This window comes from Gaeumannomyces tritici, assembly GCF_000145635.1.
Source record: "Gaeumannomyces tritici R3-111a-1 unplaced genomic scaffold supercont2.3, whole genome shotgun sequence".
In the NCBI taxonomy this organism is placed as follows: domain Eukaryota; kingdom Fungi; phylum Ascomycota; class Sordariomycetes; order Magnaporthales; family Magnaporthaceae; genus Gaeumannomyces; species Gaeumannomyces tritici.
In genome coordinates, this window is record NW_008804547.1 from 431805 (window position 1) to 453211 (window position 21407).

The following is a 21407-nucleotide window of genomic DNA, read 5'->3' on the forward strand; positions in this document are numbered from 1 at the left end:
GCCCGCGCACTGCTGGCCGAGCGCGCACGGGAGCTGTCCCCCACCGCCGCTGCCGTAACGCAGGACGAGGTCAACGCCCGCGCCGAGGCGCTCGCCTGGGAGCGCCTGCTGCTCAACACGCCCGTCATCGGACGGTGGCAAGAGGCTCAGGCAATAATGGCGCAGCCCACCTTCGCCCCCGAGTGCATCAGCGCCCTGGCCGCCCTGGCCGACGACGTCTGGGCACTCGCCGGCGACGCGGCCGTCGACCCGACGTGGTACGCCAAGCGCGCCGCCCTGTCGGCCGTCTACGCGTCGGCCGAGCTCTACATGACGGCGGACCGGTCCGAGGGCTTCCGCGAGACGCGCGAGTTCCTGCGCCGCCGATTCGCCGAGACGGCCGAGCTCGGCCGCGCCGCACAGTCCGTCGGCCAGTGGCTGGGCTTCACCGCCGCCGCGGGCCTCAACGTCCTCAGGAGCAAGGGGGTGAACATATGACACAGGAGGACTGCTGTTTCACTTCGGCTCCGACGGGGAAAGGTGGCGCTGTTCGTTTGGTTTGTGACTTTGTCGATGCCGACATGAGCTTCATACACCCACCCGCCAGGCCCACGTAGAATTGTATCAATACAGTAAAATAAAACGACATGACTCTCCACGTATCGAGTATAGTTGCCTTGCGGCGCCCCCATTTTAGGCGAAACAAACAATAGGAAGGGAAAGAGGTTATGTGAGGTGCCTGCATGCATAAACAGCAAATAAGTGACAATGCCCCCGTCCTGTTCGCCGAGAATGAGCCTCCCCGAAAAACGCCATGCGAATCCGGTACTCGAGTTTGTCCTTGAACACACATAAAAGCAACATGATAGTTCTTAATAAAACCCCTGACAGTGAAAACAAGTTACTGGTACTCGTCCATCGTCCGCTGACGAGGATCCTTCATCCTGCACGGCGAAACAGCAGCCCATGTCAGTACTGGTCACATAAACACGCCAAGTCAACAAACCGACCGGGCAGGGCACGTACCTAATAATGTTGACATCTTTGTCAACCTTTGCGCGACCCTCGATCGCGTTCGGCGTGATCATGATATACTGCCGGCTGACGGACCTGCGCGCCGCCGAGACCAGCATGTTTGTGCTGATGGCCCTGTTGACGTTGTCCATGAAAACGTCAAACTCGTCGAGGCACCGCAGCGGCGAGCCCATCGAGTCCCAGATGGCCAGCAGCAGGCAGATGGACGAGAAGGACTTCTCGCCGCCCGACAGCGTCTTGGTGTTCCTGCCCGTCGCGTTCTTGCGTGTCGCATCCGGCTCGACCTGCACCTGTAGCTTCTTGTCGACGTGGTCTAGTATTAGCTGACCCCTGTAGCCGCGCTCGCTCAGCAGGTACAAAAAGTTGGCGCGCGCGCTCGACGATATGTACCGCTGGAAATTGCGCCACTTGTCTAGTCGGATATCGATCGTCCTTTTCAGCTGCTTGACGATGTCTCGGCTGCCCTCAAACGTGTCTGACGCGTTCATGTGGGCAATCTTGGCATTTGCGGCGTCGTCTTTGATCTGATCGTCGGTCCTACCGATCCTCTTCTCGCGAGCGTCCAGTTGCTTCTTGATCGTGGCCACCTTGGCCTCGATACTCTTGTACGTCTCGCCGTCGGGCACGAACACGCGCTCAGGAATAAACTTGACCGCCTCGCTTATGAAGGTAGCCACAACATCCTGCTGCTCCTGCGTCTTCCTCTGGGCGATCCGCTTGTCCTCCTTCGCCTTCTCCACCTCCTCGAACGCGTCGTTCTTCTGTCTGAGCACCAGACGCCTTGCGTCGTGCGCCATGTTGACCTGGGCTTCGGCCTTGGTGCGCCGCGCGTCGAAGTCCTGCTGCTGGAGCTTCTCCTCGGCGAGTTTCCTCCTGAAATCATCTGCCTTGCGGCTATGCTCTGTGACTAGCATCTTCAGCTCTCCATACTGTTGTCCAAACGTCTCGTACTCCTCCTCGAGCCGTACCCGGGCGGCCTCGAGTGCCTTGAGACGATCGTCGTACCCTTCAAAGTCGTCGAGCTCATGATCAAGGGTGAATATTTTCCCTTGACACTGTCGTTCGGCCTTGGTAAGGTCTTGGTGTCTCCTCTTTTGCTGTACCAACTCCTGCTCGCACACCTGAGCCTGGTGCTTCAGCTCATCTCGTCTGCGCACCAGATCGGCCAGCTCAGTCTGTAGCTGTGACAAAGCCTCGCGGATCTGCGAGACCTGGGCATGCATGTCAGCCTTCATGCGCGGCTTCTGGGAACCCGGCACAACGGGAGCAGTCGCAAGATTGGACCCGCCACCCCTATTCGTTAGCCTCAGCCCCTGCCCGCGTTTTATGTCGTGGAAGCAGATGCAGGCCTTGACGTTTCGCGGGGGAGGGCCCTTAAAAAGGACGTTCTCAGCATCCAGGCGCTTTTCCACGAGGATGATCTGCTCGATGAAGCTATTGATGATGAGCTGGTTGCGAACCATGTCATCCTCAAACTTGAGCACTCGCAGGATCGTGTCGAATTCCGAGTCTGGCTCCTTGCCCCGCGTGTCGATCACGGTCCGGTTTGCGATCAGGACGGGGCAGCTCCTTATTCTAAAGTTCTCCATTGACCTCTGAAGTCGCTGCTGGTCCGCTTTGCTAGTGACGATGAACCCGTTGAGGACCCTTCCAAACGTCTTTTCCAGCAGGCTTGTCCACTGGGGCTTCGTGACGCTGATAAGTGACCCGAGGGGACCGATCGGTTTCTCTCTGTACCCGTTGTCGTTGGCGATCTGGCGCAGGAGCTCTGGGACCCCCCGCTCGTAGGCGTCGAGGGGAGACCTATCGTTTCGCTCTAGATCCTTCAGCCTTGTCTCCATGGCCCTGACCTCCCTAGTCTTGGATTCGACTGCCTGGTGCATGCGCCTCTGCTCAGATTTGGCCTCGTCTCGACGACGCTCGAGCTCGGGGCCACGGTCGCCGTTCTCCTTCATTTCACGGTGGATCCTCGCGAGGCGCTGATCCTCCTCTGCACGCTGCTCACGCTTCCTCGCGACCTGTTCGCCTGTCGAACCGGCGACACGTGCCTTTTCCTCCGCGACCGTGGCCGCGTTTTTCTCCAGTTCCGTATTGGCGTTTCTGAGCTGAGCGTGAGCATCACGTTCCTCGCGCCGAATGTTTTCGAGATCAGACTTGGCCTGGTGAAAGTCCTTGGTGGCAGCCTCTATCCTTCTCTCAATCTCCGTGGCTTCTCCATCGAGCAGGGCGTCCCGGGCTGCTACGGCTCGCTCGTGCTTGGCATCGGCGGACGCGAGGGCCTGGGTGAGGCGCTGGGCTGTCGCTTCTGCGTTGGTTATGCGGTCTGTGCATGCCTCGACCTCCTCCTCGCGTTGCTTCAAGATGTCTTCCTGTTCCTTGACTTGCGACCAGGCAAGTTGCTGGGTGTAAAGACGCCGCTTCCGCCGGAGCTCCTTGTTCTGCTCGATGGACTCGAGCAGCCTTTCGGCCTCGTTCAGTTTCTTCTTTGTGGCCTTGACACGCTCCTCCTGCTCGGGCAGCTTGCTCTGCACCGCCTCGACATACTCCATGATTAGACGGTAGTCATTGTCTAGCTGCTCGAGCTGAACGCCCTGGATGAAGAACTGGTATTTTTGCAAGTCAGACGAGGAGTTGAGAAACGACCGCGCATTGTCTTGCGAGAGGACGTTGAGCGGGTTGTCCACCTGGAGACAAAAGTACTCTGCAATCTCGGAGACCTCGCCTCGCTTGTTGGAGATGAGTTTGCCCGTAGCCGATTTGACCTTGAAGCCACTGCTCCCAGACCTGTTGAAGTGGCGCTCGACAATGATGGAGTCGCCATAGATGTCATGCTGGTACGCATCTATGCCTTGGTTCTTGATCTTGACGCTGAGAATAGCCTGGTCGCTGCCCTCTTTGATGAATGCCTTGAGGCTGCCTCCTCGATTGGTTGAGCTCGCCTTGCCACCAAGACAGAGGGTGAGCGCGGTCAGGATGGCGCTCTTTCCGCTCCCGTTCTCGCCCACGATGAAGTTAAGGAGAGGGCCAAGCTCGCAGTGTAGCCTCTCGTGGCACATAAAGTTGATACATGTGACGCTCTCCAAGATGCCGTTCAGGGCGGCGTGATTGTCGCCAAGAAGCTGGGGGCGGCTGTTGATGCGTTGCGTTGCCCGCAGGTCGTCCTCTCTCTCGTGCTGGAGGTGCTCAAATCCGCCGTCGCGGAGGGTTTCGTACTGCGTCGACAGCGGGGCGGTAGAGTCGTCTTGCTCTGCTGAGTTGCCCTCATCGTCTTCGTCGTCGCTGCCTTGATCAACATCCATCTCGGTAGAGTTGTGACCACTGGGACCTTCTCCATTTGAAGTGTGATGGCTTGATCGCCGCTCGTGTGGTTCTCCGTTTGACATGCGCGGTCGCTTCCTCTATAAGCCATACCAGTATCATGAGTAAGAGTAGACAGTCGCAAGGGCATCTCAGGGCATGCTTACAGGCTCATGCCGCAGAGAAGATTGTGCGGCGACAGACTCTAAAACCTCGGAGTGTTCCGAGTCGGCCTGCTCGAAAAGCGCACGTTTCCGTCGCGAAGACTCGCCGCCGAGACTATTCACTGTGCGGCCAGGCATCTTCAGGCAGGTTAAAATCGACGCGTCCGCACAGCGGGAGGAATTTACACTGCCCTCGTATCGCTTTTTGTCAAAGGCAAAGGTCGTGGGTAGCGGGGGAGCCGTTGGGGTGCAGAAGCGCGCTCTGCTTGCGCAGCAACAACGCGATAGTGACTGCAGCGCGTAAATCAGGGACCCTTGCAGCTGCCTTCCAGCAATGCGTTGCTTGCCCACAAGCCCCACCCTCGCGAGCAAGGCTGAAAGGATTCCCACTGCAGCGGGGTGACGTAAGTGGGTCCACTGTACATCATCAAGGTACCCGTGCAGGCGTGCTGAATGGGGGGGTCGACCATGACGTGTATTATTTTCAACACCCAGTCTAGAAGAAACAAACATCCCACCATGGAGGCCATGACCGAAGTGGGCGCAAGAAAGCTTCCAGCCAAGGCCAGCGAAGACATCGCCGTAGACAATGACGCCCCCACGGGCTTTGGCAAGGCGTCGCTGCCCGAGAACTGCATGGAGTACATGGTGTTTCTCATCGATAACCAGCTCAACGCTCGCCAGGTCCTCTCGCGTCTGGAGTCCGTCAAGAAGGCCGCGCTGCAGTTGGCAGCTGGGCTCACAAAGGACTACATCTGGCAGCGAGAAAGTTTCAGCCTTGAGGTGAAAAGCCGCGCTGGTGAGTTTCCGCTTGCCGTCTTGGCACAGCATGTCTATATATATATATATATATGCACGACAGCTAATACCATTGCGTGCCAAGGCCTCTTGTTTCTTCATGGCATCACGGATCACGGCGATTCGGTAGAGGACGAGTGGCTCATAGTGTACATGCTGCGTGAGCTCAGCAAGTCCTCCAAGGAGATATGGATCCGAGTCTTGGACAGCGACGGCGAGTTTCTGCTCGTCGAAGCCGCCAACGTCGCCCCGAAATGGCTGAATCCGGAAATGGATAGTAACCGAGTTTGGATCAACGATAACAGGCTCCTGCTCGTGCCCTTGTCAGAGAAGGACAAGAGCGACCCCGCCTCCACAAAGTCCATCGCCCTGTCCGACGCGGTGAGCTTCATCGCCTCAACCCCCGACGCGCTGGTCCACTCGACATTTGTCGAGTCCGAGGCCTTCTACCGCCTGGAGAAGTACCCCGGCCACATCGCCGACGCCATCCACTGCTCGCTAGTCACCATCCCGCGCAAGCTGGCCTACCTGCTACACGACCGGCCCAAGGCCATCGCGCCCGCCGTCGAGGCCTTCTACCTGCGCGACGTATTATCACTAACACCCATCTTCACGGCCGCGTCTCCCACCGACCTTGAGTTCCCACCCGCTGACCTCGTGACTGTCAGCGTGCGCTTCACAAAGGTCCTGTTTGCCCAGCTTAAGTCGCAGCGTTTCAGCCCGCCGCCGGCCTGGGAGACACTGATCGGGAAACCGCCATCCAACATCGACGAGGCTGCCGCCCCGCCGTACTCGGCACAGGCGCGCCTCGAGATGGGTATGAAAGTGACGACAGGCTTCGAGCTGATGGCGGCCGGTGCGGACCAGAGCCGGAGCCGCGTGGCCCGCGAGGTTGGCATCATACTAGAGGACCTTCGCGAGGATGGCGGCGCCGACCTGCCAACAGACGAAGCGATCCGCGGCTGGGACGGTGTCGATAGGGACGACGATGAGGCTTGGTTGGACATCAACTTTGAGGACTTTGACCGGGAGCTACAGGGTGCAGGAGGGAAGAAGGCAGGAACGCGGGGTAAGGACACAGCCGACGGCGCCGCTCCCTCCTCCGGGTTCGGCAACTCGGCGGCCGAGGCCGACCTGCGTAAAATGGTGTCCCGATTTGAGGCGTTCCTCAACGACGACGATGCGGGCATCGACGGCGCCGAGGTCGACGACATGGACATGAACAACGACGACGAAGACGACGACAGCGATAGCGATATATCCGACGACGAGGACAAGGCCGTCAGCTTCGACGAGGAGGAATTCCACCGCATGATGAGGGAGATGATGGGTCTACCGGCCACAGCGAGCAGCACCCAGGACAAAACGGCGGCGGCAACGGCGGCAACGGCGGCAACGGCGGCAACGGCGACATCACACAAAAAGGCAGCCCATGCCAGTGCCAGCGACGGCGACGGCGACGAAGAGACCGAGGCCATCAGGCAACTCGCGGCGCAGATGGAGGCGGAGCTGAACGAACACGGGGCCTTGAAGCTCGACTCCAAGTCAGGCAAGAAGCAGGGCGCCCTGGAAGGGAAAGGCGCAGGCCAGGAAGGGTCGTCCAGCAGCGCCGACGCACAGGCAGGGGAAGACAGCGACGATGGGAGCGACGACGAGGTGGACATCGACTACAACCTGGCCAAGAACCTGCTCGAGAGCTTCAAGGGCCAGGTCGGGGCGGCAGGGCCCGCCGGGAACATCCTGAGCATGCTGGGCATGAGCCTGCCGCGTGACGAGGACGACAGCGACGACGACGAGAACGAAGTGAATAACGCCAGAAACGCTACGAAGGCTGTGTGATGGAAACCAAGACCAGAGCTAGCTGTAAGGAAATATAATATATATGTATAACCCGCCGCTGTGTTTATCAATCGACGCAACGCCCCTTTTCGTATGCAATGCAGCCGTGTATGTCTATACTGCGCCGACCCGGATTACCTACTCCAATCTTTCAAAAGCGCCCCCTCTTTCCTAATATCGACCTACTCGTAGCCGTCCTCCAACGCCTCTACGAACCCCCTCGGCGGCAGCATGGCCGCCCTCGGCCTCGGCGGGGCCGTGCCCTCGACGTGGGACAGCTGCACCAGCGTATCGGCCAGTAGCCTCCGGGCCGCCATCTCGCGCTGCGTGCTGTTGGGCTGCTGGTGGTAGAACTCGCGCACTACGGCCGTGACGTGGTGGTAGCAGCTATAGAGCAGCAGCCTGGCCCAGCGGGAGTGCTCGTCGTCATCGGCGGCGTAGCCGCCGTACTCGTCAGGTGGGAACTCGACGGCGGCCGCGGACCGGGCTGTCGCGCCGCCCCGCTCGTCGTCGCCGTTGAGGCCGCGGAGGAAGCTGTCGGACGGCTGCTGCTCGCTGCAGGCCTGCATGAACAGCGGGTCGCCAAAGACGCAGTTACTCCAGTCGACGAACCCCGTGATCGGCGTTCCGTACACCGGCTCCGGCCTCGAGGCCTCGTGGTACTGGGCCGTGGCCGGGACGAGGATGTTTGCGCGGCTGGCGGCGTTGACCACGACCAGCCGGGGCCTGGTCACCTTGTCCAGCGCGGGCGCGAGCCTCTCCACCTCGGCCCGGATGGTACCGTACGGGAGTTGCATGGCCATGCCCTGGCCGTCCAGGAGGGACAGCTCAAGCATGGCGCGGAAAGCCCCCGTCCATGTACGATGAGGCTGGAAAGGCGTCATGTCTAGCACGCGTGGCGGGGTCGGGAAGACTGGGAGCACCTGTACCACAAAGCCGAAGTTTCCATTCGGCGACGTCAGCCTCGAGAGGCTCCGTGCCAACCTCCCAACTTGGAAGTCGATCTGGTCCCAGCCCTGCTGGCTCAAGGCTGGCTGGCGGTGCGCGGCTGGGACTGAAGGTACGGCGGGCTGGGTTACGAGGGTGTAGGGAAAGTCCTGCGGATGCAGCGGGCTGGGTGGCCAGGTGCCGTTGAGATGAAGATTCGGGTGTGAACAGTTGGTGAGCAGCGAGGGGATGTAGCCAAGCAGGTTTCTCCAGTCGACAGTGTCTGTTGATGGCGAGCCGTGCGGTAGTTCCCAAGTGCCAGCACTGGCCTTGCTCTCGATCACTGCTCTCGTCCACTTCAACACGGCGGCCTCGGAGTCGATCAGCCACTGCTCGCAGCGCAGGAGTTGGCCCATGGATGTCGAAGGCATGGACAGGAAGAAATGTCGTCTGTCAGAGAGTCCCACGTCATATATCCTCTTGAAACGACAGTGCCAGTGCAGGGGCTGTGGTAGTCCCACACTAAGGCCCTCATCAGACCCGATTGCGTCGAGCACGAGGGCCTGAATCGCCTGGGCCCATGTGTCCCGAGGTGCTAGAGCCTGCGCCATAGGGGGTGATGCCGGCGGCGAGGGCGGTGGTATCGGGGCTCGCGCTCTCGACGCTGGCGGGTGTCGCCTTCTGGCCTCGCGTCGACGGGTTGTGAGGGCGGTTCCGGGTAACCTTGACTCGCACAGGTCTCGGTCTGGACTGGGAGCCGCGGAGCGAGGGTTGCGGAAGGCGTACGCGTGCGACCTGTGCGATCTGGGCGCTGTCGGGCGCACAGGGACAGAGACGGGCGGCGTCACAGAGGTGGCTTCTGGCGCCTGCGAGGACTGCGGTAGCGGAGATGATGTTTGGCTCCTTGGAAAATCCCGATCTAGGGGCGTCGTTCGAGACATTTGTAGAAGAGGGCTGCCAGGGGCAGAGATGGGGAGGGGAGAAACAGTATGACAGCAGGGCTGGTGATGATGGTGGGAGTCGTGGTGCTTGTTATTATTGTTATTGCAACTTTTCGCGGCTGACACGGCTCCCGCGGGAGCAGTCAGATGAGAAGAGGGCGGCAGAGTGAGCATAGTCGGGGGAGGCATGGGCCGAACGTTGGTTTCCTATCCATGCAAACCCAATAAGTGCGGAGCGGGTGGGCGGTTGCCGGGAGCCGCACAAGGATACAACGTTGCCTGATGGTGGCTTGCGTTCAGGGTGGCCGGGATATTTATGAGGGGGGTATTGTGGATGCAGAGGGAGCCTTGGATGGGGAAAATGCAGAAAAAGACAACAACGGCAGACGACGACGAACATGTAGATGCTCGTCTGACTTCTTGTTAGCAGCAGCCGGGACTGAAGGGGATATATGACAGAGAAATCCCAGACCGCCACAAGCTCGACTGGCCAACCGGCTCGCTTGGCCGCTGGCAGGAAGGAAGGAGATCTCGTCATGGTATGTTTGGAGACGGCGCGGGACCACCGCACAGCCAACGGCGGCGGCATTGTCAGGCTGGTCAGTGTGGAGATGGAGCATGCCAGCAAGGGCCATTGGGCATCTCCCAGTCGCTCGATCGGCTACTAGCGACGCGAGAGATTGGGGATGCAAGAGAGGCGTGCCGGGAGCGAATAACACGACGGGCGTAGCGAAGCAGTCAGCCCCGGAGGCGAGGTTCAAGAGCGTGGCCAGGGGGCCAGGCGGCGTCCGACCTTGCTAGCCCCTCGGCTCCTCAACCTATGGTGTGGTGTGGCGGAGACTGGGGCCCCAGGCCTGGTAGTGTGCGGTGTTTGGGAGGGACATGGTCTGGACGGTGGCATGCACTCTGCATGGCGGAGGGAGCTGGGTGGTGGTGGGTAGGTATCTCGGCTCTGGGGTCTGGCGGATTTTGCCTGCCAGGTGTGTTGGTGCTAGGTTTGTACCCTGGAGCTCGGCCGAGATGGCCCGGCTTCGCGGCTTCCACGCCTGGCTCAAGCACGCCACAGCCACAGCCACCCCCTGGGGTTGGTGTTGCTGTTTGCGCTCCGTGAAGATGCAGGAGACAGCACCCGGGGTCGTCCATGATATGATGGCACACCCGCCGTGCTACCCTGCTGCCACCCTCCCCCTGGTCGTATGCACTGCAACTTCTAACGGCGTCGGGGCCCGCCTGTCACTCGCCTGCAGCAGGGCTCGAGCAGCAGATCGCCGGCCATTAGCGTCCCTATTGGATCGTGTGTAGCGAACCTGCATGTGTTTGGCGAAACGAACGAGGGCGTGCTTCTTGGCATCTAGCCAGCCCAGGATCTACTGGGCAAGGGAAGGTTGTCTTTGTGTTCCTTGCCCTTTTTACCCCGAGGGAGGCACCTGGGCTGAGTGGGAGGAGGAGGATGAACAGCAGCAGCGGGAGGAGGCAGGGGCTGACCGTCCCATCGTCTGGTCTGACTGCTGTCTGTGGCTGTTTTGCCGTCTGTCTCGCCATTCTGACAGTCATGTGCAAAAGAAAGACTTGCCTAGGTGCCTCGAGGTCGCATTCTCGCAGCAATCCCGATGCTGTGGTTCCATCATGGAAGGATCAGGGCAGGCAAGGAAAGAGCTGGATGGACTCTGAGCTTCCACCAAAGCAAGCCCCTAGTCTAGATTCCACCGACCCCACCGCCTGGGGGAAAAAAACCTTGCTAGCTCGCACGGGTAAGCGAGTCGGGGATTTTTCCATTGGTCGCCAGCAAGCGAAGGCCCATCTACCCACCCAAGCGTTGACCACCAAAAACCCAGGACGCCATCCATTTCCACTTCCCGCCTCGAGCCTTCAACCCAGCCTTTTCTTGTTGAGCACTGGGGAGCTGGGCCCGGCGGGCATTGGATTATTTCCCGATGGAGAAATTCGCGTCGATCATTTGCCCGACGAACCCTTGGCTTGCTAGGGCTACGTCGCATCGCAGAGGGAGACTCGTCAAAATTATCGCCATCCGGGTTAGCGCCTCTGCACACTTCGATTTCGAATTCCCACAACCCCCACTTGCTTCTCCCGCAGTCACCATCGTGCTCAGCACACGAGGGAAGCACCAGGGGGCCAACATCGACAGCCGCCGTTTGCAACGCGGGGGCCAGATGGGAATCATCTACCGTACTCTCGCTTGACAGCTCCCACAACATGGAACACCGCGGTGTGCCTGGCGGGGGTGAGCAAGGCGGCCATATTGACCTTCCATATTCGACACCGAGCGTCGATTTGGGAAGAATGCCGCCGACAAGACCCAAGCGGCGTGGTCGCCGACTCGGCTGCCTACGTGAGGCTCAGATAAACAAGAGGTAGATATGTACTGTGTAGGCAGACGCATGCGGCAACAGCAGCAGTAGTGGGTGCCAAGCCCCGTCGCCAACACTCGATCCTCCTCGGACTTGTAAGACGATCAGATACATTATTTACCTATCCACAACAAGCCTATCGCCCGACCTAACCTGCATTCTTCGCGTCCACAACTTGGGCCGCATTTTCGGTGGCGGGCGTGTCAGAGGATCCGCCTTGCTCCTCCTTAGGCTCCTTTGCTTCGGACCCGGCCTGGCTGTAGAGCTCTGATATGTTGTACCTCTTGAGGCCATCCCAGTCGCCGTCGACCACGCTCATGCCATAAATTTTCTGCCACGATTGTGTCAGCAGTCTTCACCAGTGTTGCATGTGTGCTCCTGACACGACAGACAACGCGCGGGCGCATGAGGAAGGATGAGGCCACGCCTACCTGGTACATATCGACCAATATGACCTTGTCGGGGCTGCCGAGATTGACCTTGTGGCGGTCGTCAATCATTCCTGCAATCTGATTGATGACATCGCCTCGCTTAAGCGGGCACTGGTTACGAGTTGTGGCCCGGATGGCATACTTCAGCCGTCTGTTAGCGTCGGTTTGGTATGGCCAGGCGGTGTGAGAGTGAGATGTCAGTGCCTCACCGTGTATGCCGGCTTCTCCTCATCGTTGTCAGCGGCAGCAGCAGCGGGGACAGAGCACTCCTCAGTCTTTTCTGTGGCGCCTTCCACGGTCTTCTGCTGCTCGCCCTCGTCCTTGGCGCGCTTCATGGCGAACCACTGCGGCAGCACCCCCTCGCACACCTCCTGCATACCCTTGTCCGACGCACGGCCGACCAGGGTGATGGGCGTGAGCCGGTTGAGATACCTGGAGCGTCTGGCCTTGGGGTCGGCTGCGGCTTTGGCGTCGACGCAGATGCGGTGCGCAAACTCGACGGGCTCGATGGGCTCCCTGGTCTTGACGAACAGGAGACAGTCGACGCTCTGGCGGAGGACGGTGAAGACCTCGTCGCGCGCCTTCCCATTGCCATTCTCGGGCTTCATCGACGTCAGCTCCCTCTGGATGGACGCTTCGATGTCCTCGTCCTCGTCCTCATCTTCGGCCGCGGCGTCGTCCCGAGGGGCCACGCCGTACAACTTCTCCGCGTACTTTTCCAACACACCCAAACCGCACAATTTGCATGACAATGATTAGCGCCCACGGCATCCGCGGCTACCGCAGCCACATACAAGCAAGAGGTTACAGATGATGAATTATGGGCGATGGCACGTACCTCGTCGAATAGGAGCTGGACCTCGCGTGCGGCCTTGGCCTCCTGGGATCTGGCGCACGTCACCCATATGCCCGAGTAGCCCGGCTCGACCACACCCCGCTGATCAGTCTTGGACCGCTGATGAGGGGTCTGCCACTTGCCCGCGTTTCCGGCCTAGAAGAGGGAGGTCAGTTTGTGTGCGGGGCAGCATGGTCGGCGAAAGGAGCGCCGAGTCGCCGCGACGGCATAGAACGGAGCAGAAGACATACCCTTTTCCTCTTGGCAGGATTCGAGTCAGAGCGGGGAGCGCCTTTTCGTTTTTGTTCCGACATTTTGAAGGCTGTATGTCTGATTTGGTGGCCCCCTCTAAATGTGATATTGTGGGCGTTATGCTTTGATACCTTTCTCGGTCAAAAAACCCGGGCTGCTGTTTTGGTATTGTATTTTCTCTGCTGGGTGTTGCAAGATCACGTGCCAGTTTCTTTGCCCCTGGCATCCATAAGGAGCGACCTCATCCAGGTGGCCTTTTTGGAATTTGTATGTGTTGTTCTTATGAGCTGTTATTGTGCCCTGGATATTTATTTGCGTGTCATCAGGAGATGCCGAATACGGAACGATGTTTGCTATAGGAGAGGAGTGTATCAAACACGACGCCAAACAAATCTGATCTGCGTATACCTCGCAGCCAACACTTTCCCCCAAACTCCAAGCCATGATTATAATGCAAGCAGCAGTTCTTATACAGACGGCGGAGACTTAATCACATCTCCCATCTTTCCACCCCGTCCGCCACCGCTGTTCCCACAGCCGGCAGTCGAACACGGGTTTGCCCAGCTTCTTATTGACGTCATTATGGGCATCGCACAGCCACTGCCCAAAGTCGCCTCGGGACCGGGCCTGCACGGGCTCGCGGCGCATGTAGGCCTGGAAATCGTCGGCGCAGACCCAGCATGGGTACAGCTTGGAGAAGAGGCCCATGAAGCCGACCAGGTCCGCCTGCTCGGCCCGCGACGGCCGCTCCGGGTACGTGGCGGCGATCGAGTGCAGCAGCGTCCACGTGCTCCGGCCCAACTGCTCGACGTCTGGCGGGCAGTCGCGCGCGGGCGCCGGCCGCGGTGCCGCACTCTTCTGAAGCGTCTTGCTCTGCGCCGCCCAGTCGGCCATCGTGTTGCATGTCCGACAGCTGTGGTTGGGGGTGGGTTGATTTTTTTAGCGGCTGGGGCCCAAGGTTTGTTGGCGAAGAATATGGTTTCGTCTAACTCACGGCTTGCCATCTTTACCCAGGACCACTCCGCCCTTGGAAAGCTTCGCAGGGACGGTTGCTGGTGCTGAGGCGGGAGACACAACAGATGCGCTCGGCCTCTCGTCTTCGGGTTCTCCCGCCATGACTTGGCGTCCACAGGTGGTCTGAGCAACGGAAGTGACTGGGTGAATCGAGCAGCAAAACAAGAGTACGACACAGTCAAGTTGCTGGATAACAAGTAGCAAAGCGGAATCCAAAGACTCGGAGTTACCTCGAGACTTGTGCTTGGTAATTCTATGTCCATGCGACTGGCTAAGACGACAAGGACAGGGGTATGCACGCCCCTATCGATAAAGCTAGGCCTTGTCATGCAACCGGTGGGCGGGCCTGATGTTGGACAGGCACATGCACCAAAGGTAAACTGAACCTGCGTTTGAATCTTGTCTTTGGCGGGCGGATTCAGGGGCCAACAAGACACAGACGCTCCCAATCAATTTAGCGCCTGTCACACCTTTGGAACCTCGACGATGAGTGGTTCCCAGGACTCGACCGAACGGAGGGTTCCCGTCTTCCTGCTCAAGACCAAGTCTAGCCCCGGCGATGCCTACGAGGAGCAGTTTTCGAAGCCTCTGGACGGCGTCGTCTTTGAGCCCGAGTTCGTTCCCGTCATGGAGCACCGGTTTCTGGACGCCGGCATGGACCGCGTGAAATCACTGCTCAGGGCCGGCAAGATCGGCACGGCGCCCGAGTCCGAGTATGGCGGTCTCGTCTTTACGTCGCAGCGCGCTGTAGAGGCGCTTGCGAAGCTAGTTGAGGAAGCAGGTATGGCTGGCTTTTCCTAGGAAATACACCGGTATTCGTGGAAATTTTGATGGCTCAACATGCACGACGGAAAACACCAGCAGGATCGGGCCGAGCTGGGTGGCCACACCTCCAAGACGTGCCCATCTACAGTGTCGGGCCGGCGACGACGCGAGCCCTCAGGGCGGTGCCTCAGCAGCCTGGGCTCCAGGTCTACGGCGAGCACACGGGCAACGGCGAGATGCTGGCGCCCTTCATCCTGGACCACTACGGCGGCTGGTATCGGGACCGGGCGACCAAGCCACCGCTCCTGTTCCTAGTCGGGGAACAGCGCCGGGACGTGATCCCGCGGGTGCTGATGGACGACGGGCTGGCGCCCGGCAGGCGGGTGCGGGTGGACGAGGTGGTCGTCTACGGGACCGTGGTGATGGCGTCGTTCGAGCAAGACCTGGCGGCGAGGCTGGCGCGGGTTGAAGAGCAGGGGCGGTGCGAGCTGTGGACGGTGGTGTTCTCGCCAACGGGGTGCGACAGCATGCTACGCGGGCTAGGGCTGCTAGGCGCGACGGGCACCCACGGTAGCAGACGGCTGGTTGCCACGATCGGACCAACAACAAAGGCCTTCCTGCAGACGTCGTTTGGGTTCGAGCCGGACGTGTGCGCCTCGACGCCCAGTCCCGAGGGAGTTTGGGCGGGCATTAGCAAATACATGACCAATGTGGGATGATGGATGTGTCAAGCTGTCAAGCAGAGCAGCCTGTTATGTAAAGACGGGTTGGGCAGAGAGCGCGAGAGCATAAACGGCAGGGGCGACCCGACGATATTGTTAGCCCAGGCACTGGCCCCACCCGCCGCATGGACCTGGCGGGAGGGCTGCCCACTCGAGGGCTGTCCACCCATCGATAGCGATCGATAGCGGCAGTCAATCGCCTGGGCCCATTGGCAGAGCTTGTGCGGGGACACCGCCGCTGCGTTACGTGTTGCTGAGACTGCACGCCCTTCCCCAGCACTTGCAGCCAAGGCAAGGAAGGCCCCGGGAAAGCCGCCATCCGTGCATTGGGCAACTTCCATCGCCGCGCCAGCGACACCATCCTCCCTACGCCGCCTCAGCGCACCCTCGTTTCGATCCATGCAAGCCAAAGCTTGTCCTTGCTCGTGTGGCCGCCAGTACAAAAGTCGACGACCGGACCCTGGCGATCCTGGTCCGACATCACCACCGTCAGCATCACCATCAACATCATCACCACCACGGCTACTGCCGCCGTCTCCCACCGCCCACCCGCAGTCATGAGTTTCCACTACCAGACCACATACTCCCCGCCCTCCTCCTCGGGAGCCGCCACCCCGACCACCACCACCTCGGGCGGCTCGTCCAATTACTTCGGCTCGGGCCTATACAGCGCCTTTGGCGGCCTAATCCGCCGCCTGTCGAGCGAGCCCAACGGCAGCATGACGTCCCACAACCACCACAACCACCACCGGTACGACGACGATGACGACGACGACGGCGACCAGAAAGGCGTCAACGGCGTCTACAACCCCCGCGGCCGAAAGGCGAGCAGGGCTCCCCGCCGCCGCAGCCCCTCGCCGCTGCAGCCGCCGCCCCTAAGCCCGCTCGTGCTGCGCGGCTTCCGCGACGACACCCCGGCCTCGGCCCGCCTGCTGACGGGCCCCGTGGCCGAGGAGATCCGCATCATGGTGCCCGAGCGCCTGCGCATTGAGGAGGACTGGAAACTTGTTTATAGCCTCGACCAGGACGGCGCCAGCCTCGCCACCCTGTACGAGAAGTCGGCCGAGTACAGAGGCCGCCGCGGCGGCTTCGTGCTGGTTGTGCGCGACGACGAGGGAGAGGTTCGTTTGATTGTCCTTTCCTGTTCTCTTCCCACTTTTTTTTGGCTACCCTGTAGCAACCGAGTTCCTGACATCCCCTTCTTCCTTCTCCTGCAGACCTTTGGCGCCTACCTCTCTGAGGCGCCACACATTTCAGGGCACTACTTTGGCACCGGTGAGTGCTTCCTGTGGCGCGCCTCAGTCATGGCCTCGCTGCCGCCCCCGCCCTCGGCCGACACGACCAACCTGACGGGCCGCACCACCACCGTCCCCGCTGCGGCGCCGCCAAAGCTGGTCCCCATATACGACACGGACCTCGAGACGCACGGCACGAGCGAGTACCACCTGCACGCCGACGACGAGCCCGGCGCCGGCCACGGCCGCAACCACGGCCTCCTGACGCCGCCGCAGCCCCCCGCCTCGCCCTCGATCCGCTTCAAGGCGTTCCCGTACTCGGGCGTCAACGAGTACTACGTCTACTGCGAGCCGCTGTGGCTGAGCGTCGGCGGCGGCGACGGCAAGTACGGGCTCTGGCTCGACGACTCGCTCGAGAAGGGGGTCAGCGCCCGGTCCCTGACCTTTGGCAACGAGCCCCTCAGCGACCAGGGCGACAAGTTTGGCGTCCTCGGCGTTGAGCTGTGGATCATCGGGGCCAAGGACTAGCGGGGGGAAAGGGGGCGTATTGTCGGTGAATTTTCGTATGAGCGCCGACGGTTGGCGGTGATGGCTAATGACTCCAACAGGACGGCGATCTGTTTTGTTTGCGAGAATGGAACTAACCCAGCATGTGTTGTTCGTTTTTGTTTGCTTTTTGGATTCAGTCGATGGATACCGTGCTCTCCATATTATACTATGTATTCACGCACAACCAGTGCGTGCAGCCAGGCCACGCACACAGTCAGTCGCTTTCATCTCAACGTCATGTTTTGATTTCGAAAGGAAAAGGGAATGGGGCCCGGCGCCTTCTCCTGCCGCCGTGGAAGGGCGACGGAAACGAAGAAAGCCTAGGATGAGGAGGCCAGGGGAAACCCCCTTTGGGCGCGAGACTCAAAAGGCGCAAGCAAGCGCACGCACACACACACACAAAACCATGATACCCACCTACATAGTCAGATTCAAAGTATATTACAGAGCCATTTCGAGACCACGAATTTGATACCTTTTGTTTCCTCCATCCTGCCGCTTCTTGGTCCTTTATCTTCCTTGTCCCTACGAGCAACGCGGTTCCGGCCCAATCTCTACCGCTTTGGAAATACTGCAGCAAGCTCCATCAGATTCGAAAAATCACCGCTCCCGCCGGGCCTTGCATGGCTCCAAGCGAAGCGGTCAAGAAAGGGCCAAGACAGTGGGTCCCCAAGGTTAAAGGGTAAAGTGGCCGCAAAAAGAGACCAGAAACACCACGAGCCGCCGTGCAAGACAGGGAGCCGAAAAGAAATAGATTGCAATCATCAAGAAGAGAGACAGATCCGCCCCCAAGCGTTTACCCCGCTCTCCCAGAGGCAACTCACTCCTCACCAGCCTTTATACTACACTCTCTGGGGCTATTTGATTAGGTACTAAAACCTTGGCCGGCGGGCGCATCCCGACACCAGCGCGGCACACGCGAGGCCCGCCTGCGGTAAAGGCTCCGCCCGCCCAAAGTCCAGCCCAGACCCGTAATCCTCCGACAAATGGTATCAATCATCCAACAGGAAACCTCGTGGCCAGACGTTCAGCGCAACGGCAATCCTGAGGCGACAGGTGCCGGGGCCCACGAGGGCCAGTCGCTCCACACCCCCCTCCCAATGTCCACCAGATCCCTCTCTATAAAGCGCCGCGGGCGACACGATATCACCGCATGATCTCCTGGTAGATGAACTGCTTCAGCTGCTCCTTGCTGAGGTTGTCCTTGTGCTTGTCAAAGTCGAAGAACTCCTCCGGGATAGGGGGCGCCGTCGGCTCATCATCGGGGTCGTGGTAGGGCTCCAGGTACGGGTGCTTCAGGGCCTCCTCGACCGTGATGCGCTTGACCGGGTTGAAGGCCAGGAGCTTCTCGAGAAGGTCGAGCGCGAGATCCGACGTCTTGGGGAACAGGGTCCGGAACGGCACCTTCTTCTTAAAGGGGAGCGAGCGGATGTACTCGCGGGCGCGACGCGACTTGATTCCGTAGTAGTCCTCCATCGTGGGCGTGCCGAGGACATCCAGGATCAGAGTGAGCTGGTGGTGGTCTAGAGCCGTGTGCAAGCTTTGTTAGTTGCGGTCCGATCCATCGCGCAGCCTCGCTACAGATCAAGAGGGTGAAGCAAAAACGAGACGGCAAGAAATCGCGCAGCACATGGGACGGAGGCGGCAGCAACTTACAGTCTTTGCCGGGGAACAGGGGCTTGCCGCTGAGCATCTCAGCGAGAATGCAGCCGACGGACCACACGTCGATGGCCTTGGTGTACTCCTTGAAGGTCAACATGATCTCGGGGGCGCGATACCAACGGGTGGCGACGTATTCCGTCATGAAGCCCGAGTTGTCCTCCTGGGAGGCGGCGGAGCGGGCCAGGCCGAAATCGCAGACCTTGAGATCGCAGTTGGCGTTGAGCAGCAGGTTGGAAGGCTTCAGATCGCGATGTAGGACGTTGGCCGAGTGCATGGCCTTGAGCGCGCGCAGGGTCTGGTAAATAAAGTACTGGCAGTGGTCATCCGAAAGGTCCTGGGTGCGGATGACACGGTGCATGTCCGTCTCCATGAGCTCCTGTAAAGTAGCGGTGGCGGCAGCGGCGGTCGAGGTTAGCAAGCGGAGTAGCAATAGATGGTAAATAGTTGCCGACGAGGCAACGGAAAACAACGTACCTGGATCAGGTAAACCTCGTTAAAGGTCTCATAGCTCCGGGGCTTCTGGATGTCGAGAATGGAAATGATGTTCTCGTGGTTGAAGTACCTAAGCAGCTTCATCTCGCGCAGGGTTCTTAGGCAGAACATGGAGTGGTCGAAGGGGGTGATCTTCTTGATGGCGACCTTTTGGCCCGAGGGCTTGTGGATGGCGGAGCTAAAAGGAAGAGGAGGTAGGCCGTCAGTTGTGGTCAACGGTGCCGTGGCGGCGGCGACAGCAACGACATACCAGACGACTCCATAGGCACCCTCGCCGACGACATCCTGGATGTCGTACTGCTCGCTGACGTTGAAGGATATCTTGCGAGACCCCGAGTTGCTGGGCGGGTTGGCGGCTCGAGACATGACGGCGCCGGGGGCGGGCTCGATGGCCGGCTCTCAGTATCAATTGTGAGGCGCCGCGGGGCAGCGGGGGTCAGGTTTGGGTTTGGGCGGTGTTGGCAAAGTGTGGTGGTGGAAGGTGGTTGTGTTTAGCTGAAGGGTCGAGAGCCGAGAAGAGGGCGGGGGGGGGGTTTGGTTCTGGTCCAGTTGCACAACGGGGTGTGTGGAGGAGCCAAGGACGTGGGAGCGAGCGCGGCAGGCAGAAAGTCAGGGTATCCTCTCCGGAACTGGCCAGCGCAGACGCAAATAAGGGTCGAAAAAAAGGCGGCGTGCGGCAAACAAAGCCGAGGCTGGTGGAACAATGAGAGAAGGGGCAGAAAAAAACCACACAGTGAGAGGGCGGAGAGGCTAGAAAGGGCAGAAGGATGGAGAGAAGGGGGAATGGGAAACGGCGGGAGAGAGCGGGAATAAAGGCAGACGAAATAAAGCGACAGGACAAGGCGTACGCGGCCGAGACAGAAAAGGGACCAGGCCAGCAGACAGGTCGTGGTGTTTGTTGGATCGTCAAGCCCAGCGTCCAAGCGCGCCCTCCCTTCGCGGGTCTCTGCCTCCTATTGGGGACCTGGACAGCGGTGGACGGTCCCAAAACGACCAGAGTGTGGGTGCGCCCCCTTTTCCCTTGCGACCTTCTATCAGTCCAGCGAGCACACGGCACGGTAGCGGTCTGCCCGTGTGTGGGAACGTGTCGGTCGCCTATCAAATTGGGGTGGGTAGCACGCACACCGTAGCGAGTAAACGACATGAGCAGCGGACAGTCTGGAAATCGAAGCCCAGGAGCAAGCACCGAGTTGAACCCACCTGCCACGACGGATTGCGCTGCTGGCTCTGCTGTGGGCTCCCATGGCGGGGCGGGGTATTTTCTGTCCTGGCATGGAACCAGCACCCAAGACCACTAGACATAAGTGAGGGGCAAGCAGCTCGCGCTAGTGCACCCGTGCGGCCGCTCCAACTGCAACCTGCCCTACTTTAGTGGCTGATGGGCGCATTTTTTTTTTTTTTTTTTTGGAGGGGTCGCCAGAAGAGGCCAGGCCAGGCCCAGGCCGTTGTGCTGCCTGCCTGAGCTGGTTCCTGGCTGGAGTTAATCTCCAGCTGGCGATGCGGTCGTGCCTTCCACTGCGTCTATCTACTTGCCACGAACAATGAAAAGATCTGCACGAGACAAAGACACGGCCCAGCCTGCATCGCCGCCCCGTCAAGCTGTTGTCTTCATTCCATCCTTCTTTCATCCCCTTCAGCTGGCCACTCCTCCCTTCATTTGCAGCGTGATCAACCCAACTGCATCGGACCTTTTAGCCCACCCACAGCGCCCCGCCGCCATTGGCTGGGGTCGTGTGCCGCAAACGAATCGTGCCGACAAGGGCCTCTTAGTCCTTGTCCTGCCTTGATCAGCCTACCGCCAACTCGGGCTGGCTTTTCATGCTTGCATGGCATGACCGCATAGCCGCCCTTATCCGGCCCTGCTGCTCTCAAGCTCTCTCTTTGGCGCATGCTTTCCTAGCCGCCCGCGTTTCAGTCACACCGGAGCCCGTTTCATGACTGGCCCAAGAGAGAGCGAGCCCGTCTCCCAAGCCCGGTCCCCGGGGGATAGTGGGGGCGGCCGTCGCCCTCTCTGTCCAATCGCGTCCGTCGCTCTCTGTGCTGCTCCACCTGCCGACCTACTTAAACATGTCGCCGACTCGTCGTGCCGTCTCTGCGGCGT

At 60.0% G+C, this 21407-nt stretch overlaps 10 protein-coding genes across 10 annotated transcripts in view; 5 read left to right on the forward strand and 5 right to left on the reverse strand.

Moving 5' to 3' along the window:
- GGTG_05232 (hypothetical protein) overlaps window positions 1-477 on the forward strand; it is a gene marked incomplete at both ends in the record, with an annotated part of 1289 nt that extends 812 nt beyond the window's left edge. Inside the window, one exon of the mRNA XM_009223031.1 lies at window positions 22-477. Coding sequence (XP_009221295.1) covers window positions 22-477 — 456 coding nt within the window. The remainder of the gene's footprint in view (window positions 1-21) is intronic.
- A 2-nt stretch (window positions 478-479) lies between these two features.
- On the reverse strand, window positions 480-4824 carry GGTG_05233 (hypothetical protein). The gene is made up of 3 exons (XM_009223032.1): window positions 4479-4824; window positions 1006-4412; window positions 480-923 (listed from the first exon to the last, which is right to left on the reverse strand). Exons 1-3 carry the CDS (start codon window positions 4611-4613, stop codon window positions 881-883), a joined length of 3585 nt encoding a protein of 1194 aa, XP_009221296.1. The 5' UTR covers window positions 4614-4824; the 3' UTR covers window positions 480-880.
- A 123-nt stretch (window positions 4825-4947) lies between these two features.
- Window positions 4948-7205, forward strand: GGTG_05234 (hypothetical protein). The gene is made up of 2 exons (XM_009223033.1): window positions 4948-5274; window positions 5359-7205. Exons 1-2 carry the CDS (start codon window positions 4995-4997, stop codon window positions 7110-7112), a joined length of 2034 nt encoding a protein of 677 aa, XP_009221297.1. The 5' UTR covers window positions 4948-4994; the 3' UTR covers window positions 7113-7205.
- A 268-nt stretch (window positions 7206-7473) lies between these two features.
- On the reverse strand, window positions 7474-8980 carry GGTG_05235 (hypothetical protein; the record flags this gene model as incomplete). The annotated part of the gene is made up of 2 exons (XM_009223034.1): window positions 7474-7657; window positions 7725-8980. The coding sequence occupies 2 exons, from the start codon at window positions 8978-8980 to the stop codon at window positions 7474-7476; spliced, it is 1440 nt and encodes a 479-aa protein (XP_009221298.1).
- Window positions 8981-9516: 536 nt separating this feature from the next.
- On the forward strand, window positions 9517-10091 carry GGTG_05236 (hypothetical protein; the record flags this gene model as incomplete). The annotated part of the gene is made up of 2 exons (XM_009223035.1): window positions 9517-9579; window positions 9711-10091. 2 exons carry the CDS (start codon window positions 9517-9519, stop codon window positions 10089-10091), a joined length of 444 nt encoding a protein of 147 aa, XP_009221299.1.
- A 1010-nt stretch (window positions 10092-11101) lies between these two features.
- GGTG_05237 (hypothetical protein) lies at window positions 11102-13019 on the reverse strand. The gene is made up of 5 exons (XM_009223036.1): window positions 12867-13019; window positions 12619-12771; window positions 11990-12493; window positions 11781-11921; window positions 11102-11680 (listed from the first exon to the last, which is right to left on the reverse strand). The coding sequence occupies exons 1-5, from the start codon at window positions 12927-12929 to the stop codon at window positions 11498-11500; spliced, it is 1044 nt and encodes a 347-aa protein (XP_009221300.1). The 5' UTR covers window positions 12930-13019; the 3' UTR covers window positions 11102-11497.
- Window positions 13020-13353: 334 nt separating this feature from the next.
- On the reverse strand, window positions 13354-13983 carry GGTG_05238 (FAD-linked sulfhydryl oxidase ALR; the record flags this gene model as incomplete). The annotated part of the gene is made up of 2 exons (XM_009223037.1): window positions 13354-13780; window positions 13862-13983. The coding sequence occupies 2 exons, from the start codon at window positions 13981-13983 to the stop codon at window positions 13354-13356; spliced, it is 549 nt and encodes a 182-aa protein (XP_009221301.1).
- A 384-nt stretch (window positions 13984-14367) lies between these two features.
- Window positions 14368-15365, forward strand: GGTG_05239 (hypothetical protein; the record flags this gene model as incomplete). Its single annotated transcript, XM_009223038.1, has 2 exons — window positions 14368-14662; window positions 14746-15365. 2 exons carry the CDS (start codon window positions 14368-14370, stop codon window positions 15363-15365), a joined length of 915 nt encoding a protein of 304 aa, XP_009221302.1.
- Window positions 15366-15925: 560 nt separating this feature from the next.
- GGTG_05240 (oxidation resistance protein 1) lies at window positions 15926-17131 on the forward strand (the record flags this gene model as incomplete). Its single annotated transcript, XM_009223039.1, has 2 exons — window positions 15926-16489; window positions 16586-17131. 2 exons carry the CDS (start codon window positions 15926-15928, stop codon window positions 17129-17131), a joined length of 1110 nt encoding a protein of 369 aa, XP_009221303.1.
- A 789-nt stretch (window positions 17132-17920) lies between these two features.
- Window positions 17921-19870, reverse strand: GGTG_05241 (CMGC/MAPK/ERK protein kinase). Its single transcript, XM_009223040.1, has 4 exons — window positions 19557-19870; window positions 19289-19484; window positions 18809-19190; window positions 17921-18675 (listed from the first exon to the last, which is right to left on the reverse strand). The coding sequence occupies exons 1-4, from the start codon at window positions 19670-19672 to the stop codon at window positions 18299-18301; spliced, it is 1071 nt and encodes a 356-aa protein (XP_009221304.1). The 5' UTR covers window positions 19673-19870; the 3' UTR covers window positions 17921-18298.
- Between the last annotated feature and the right edge of the window lie 1537 nt (window positions 19871-21407).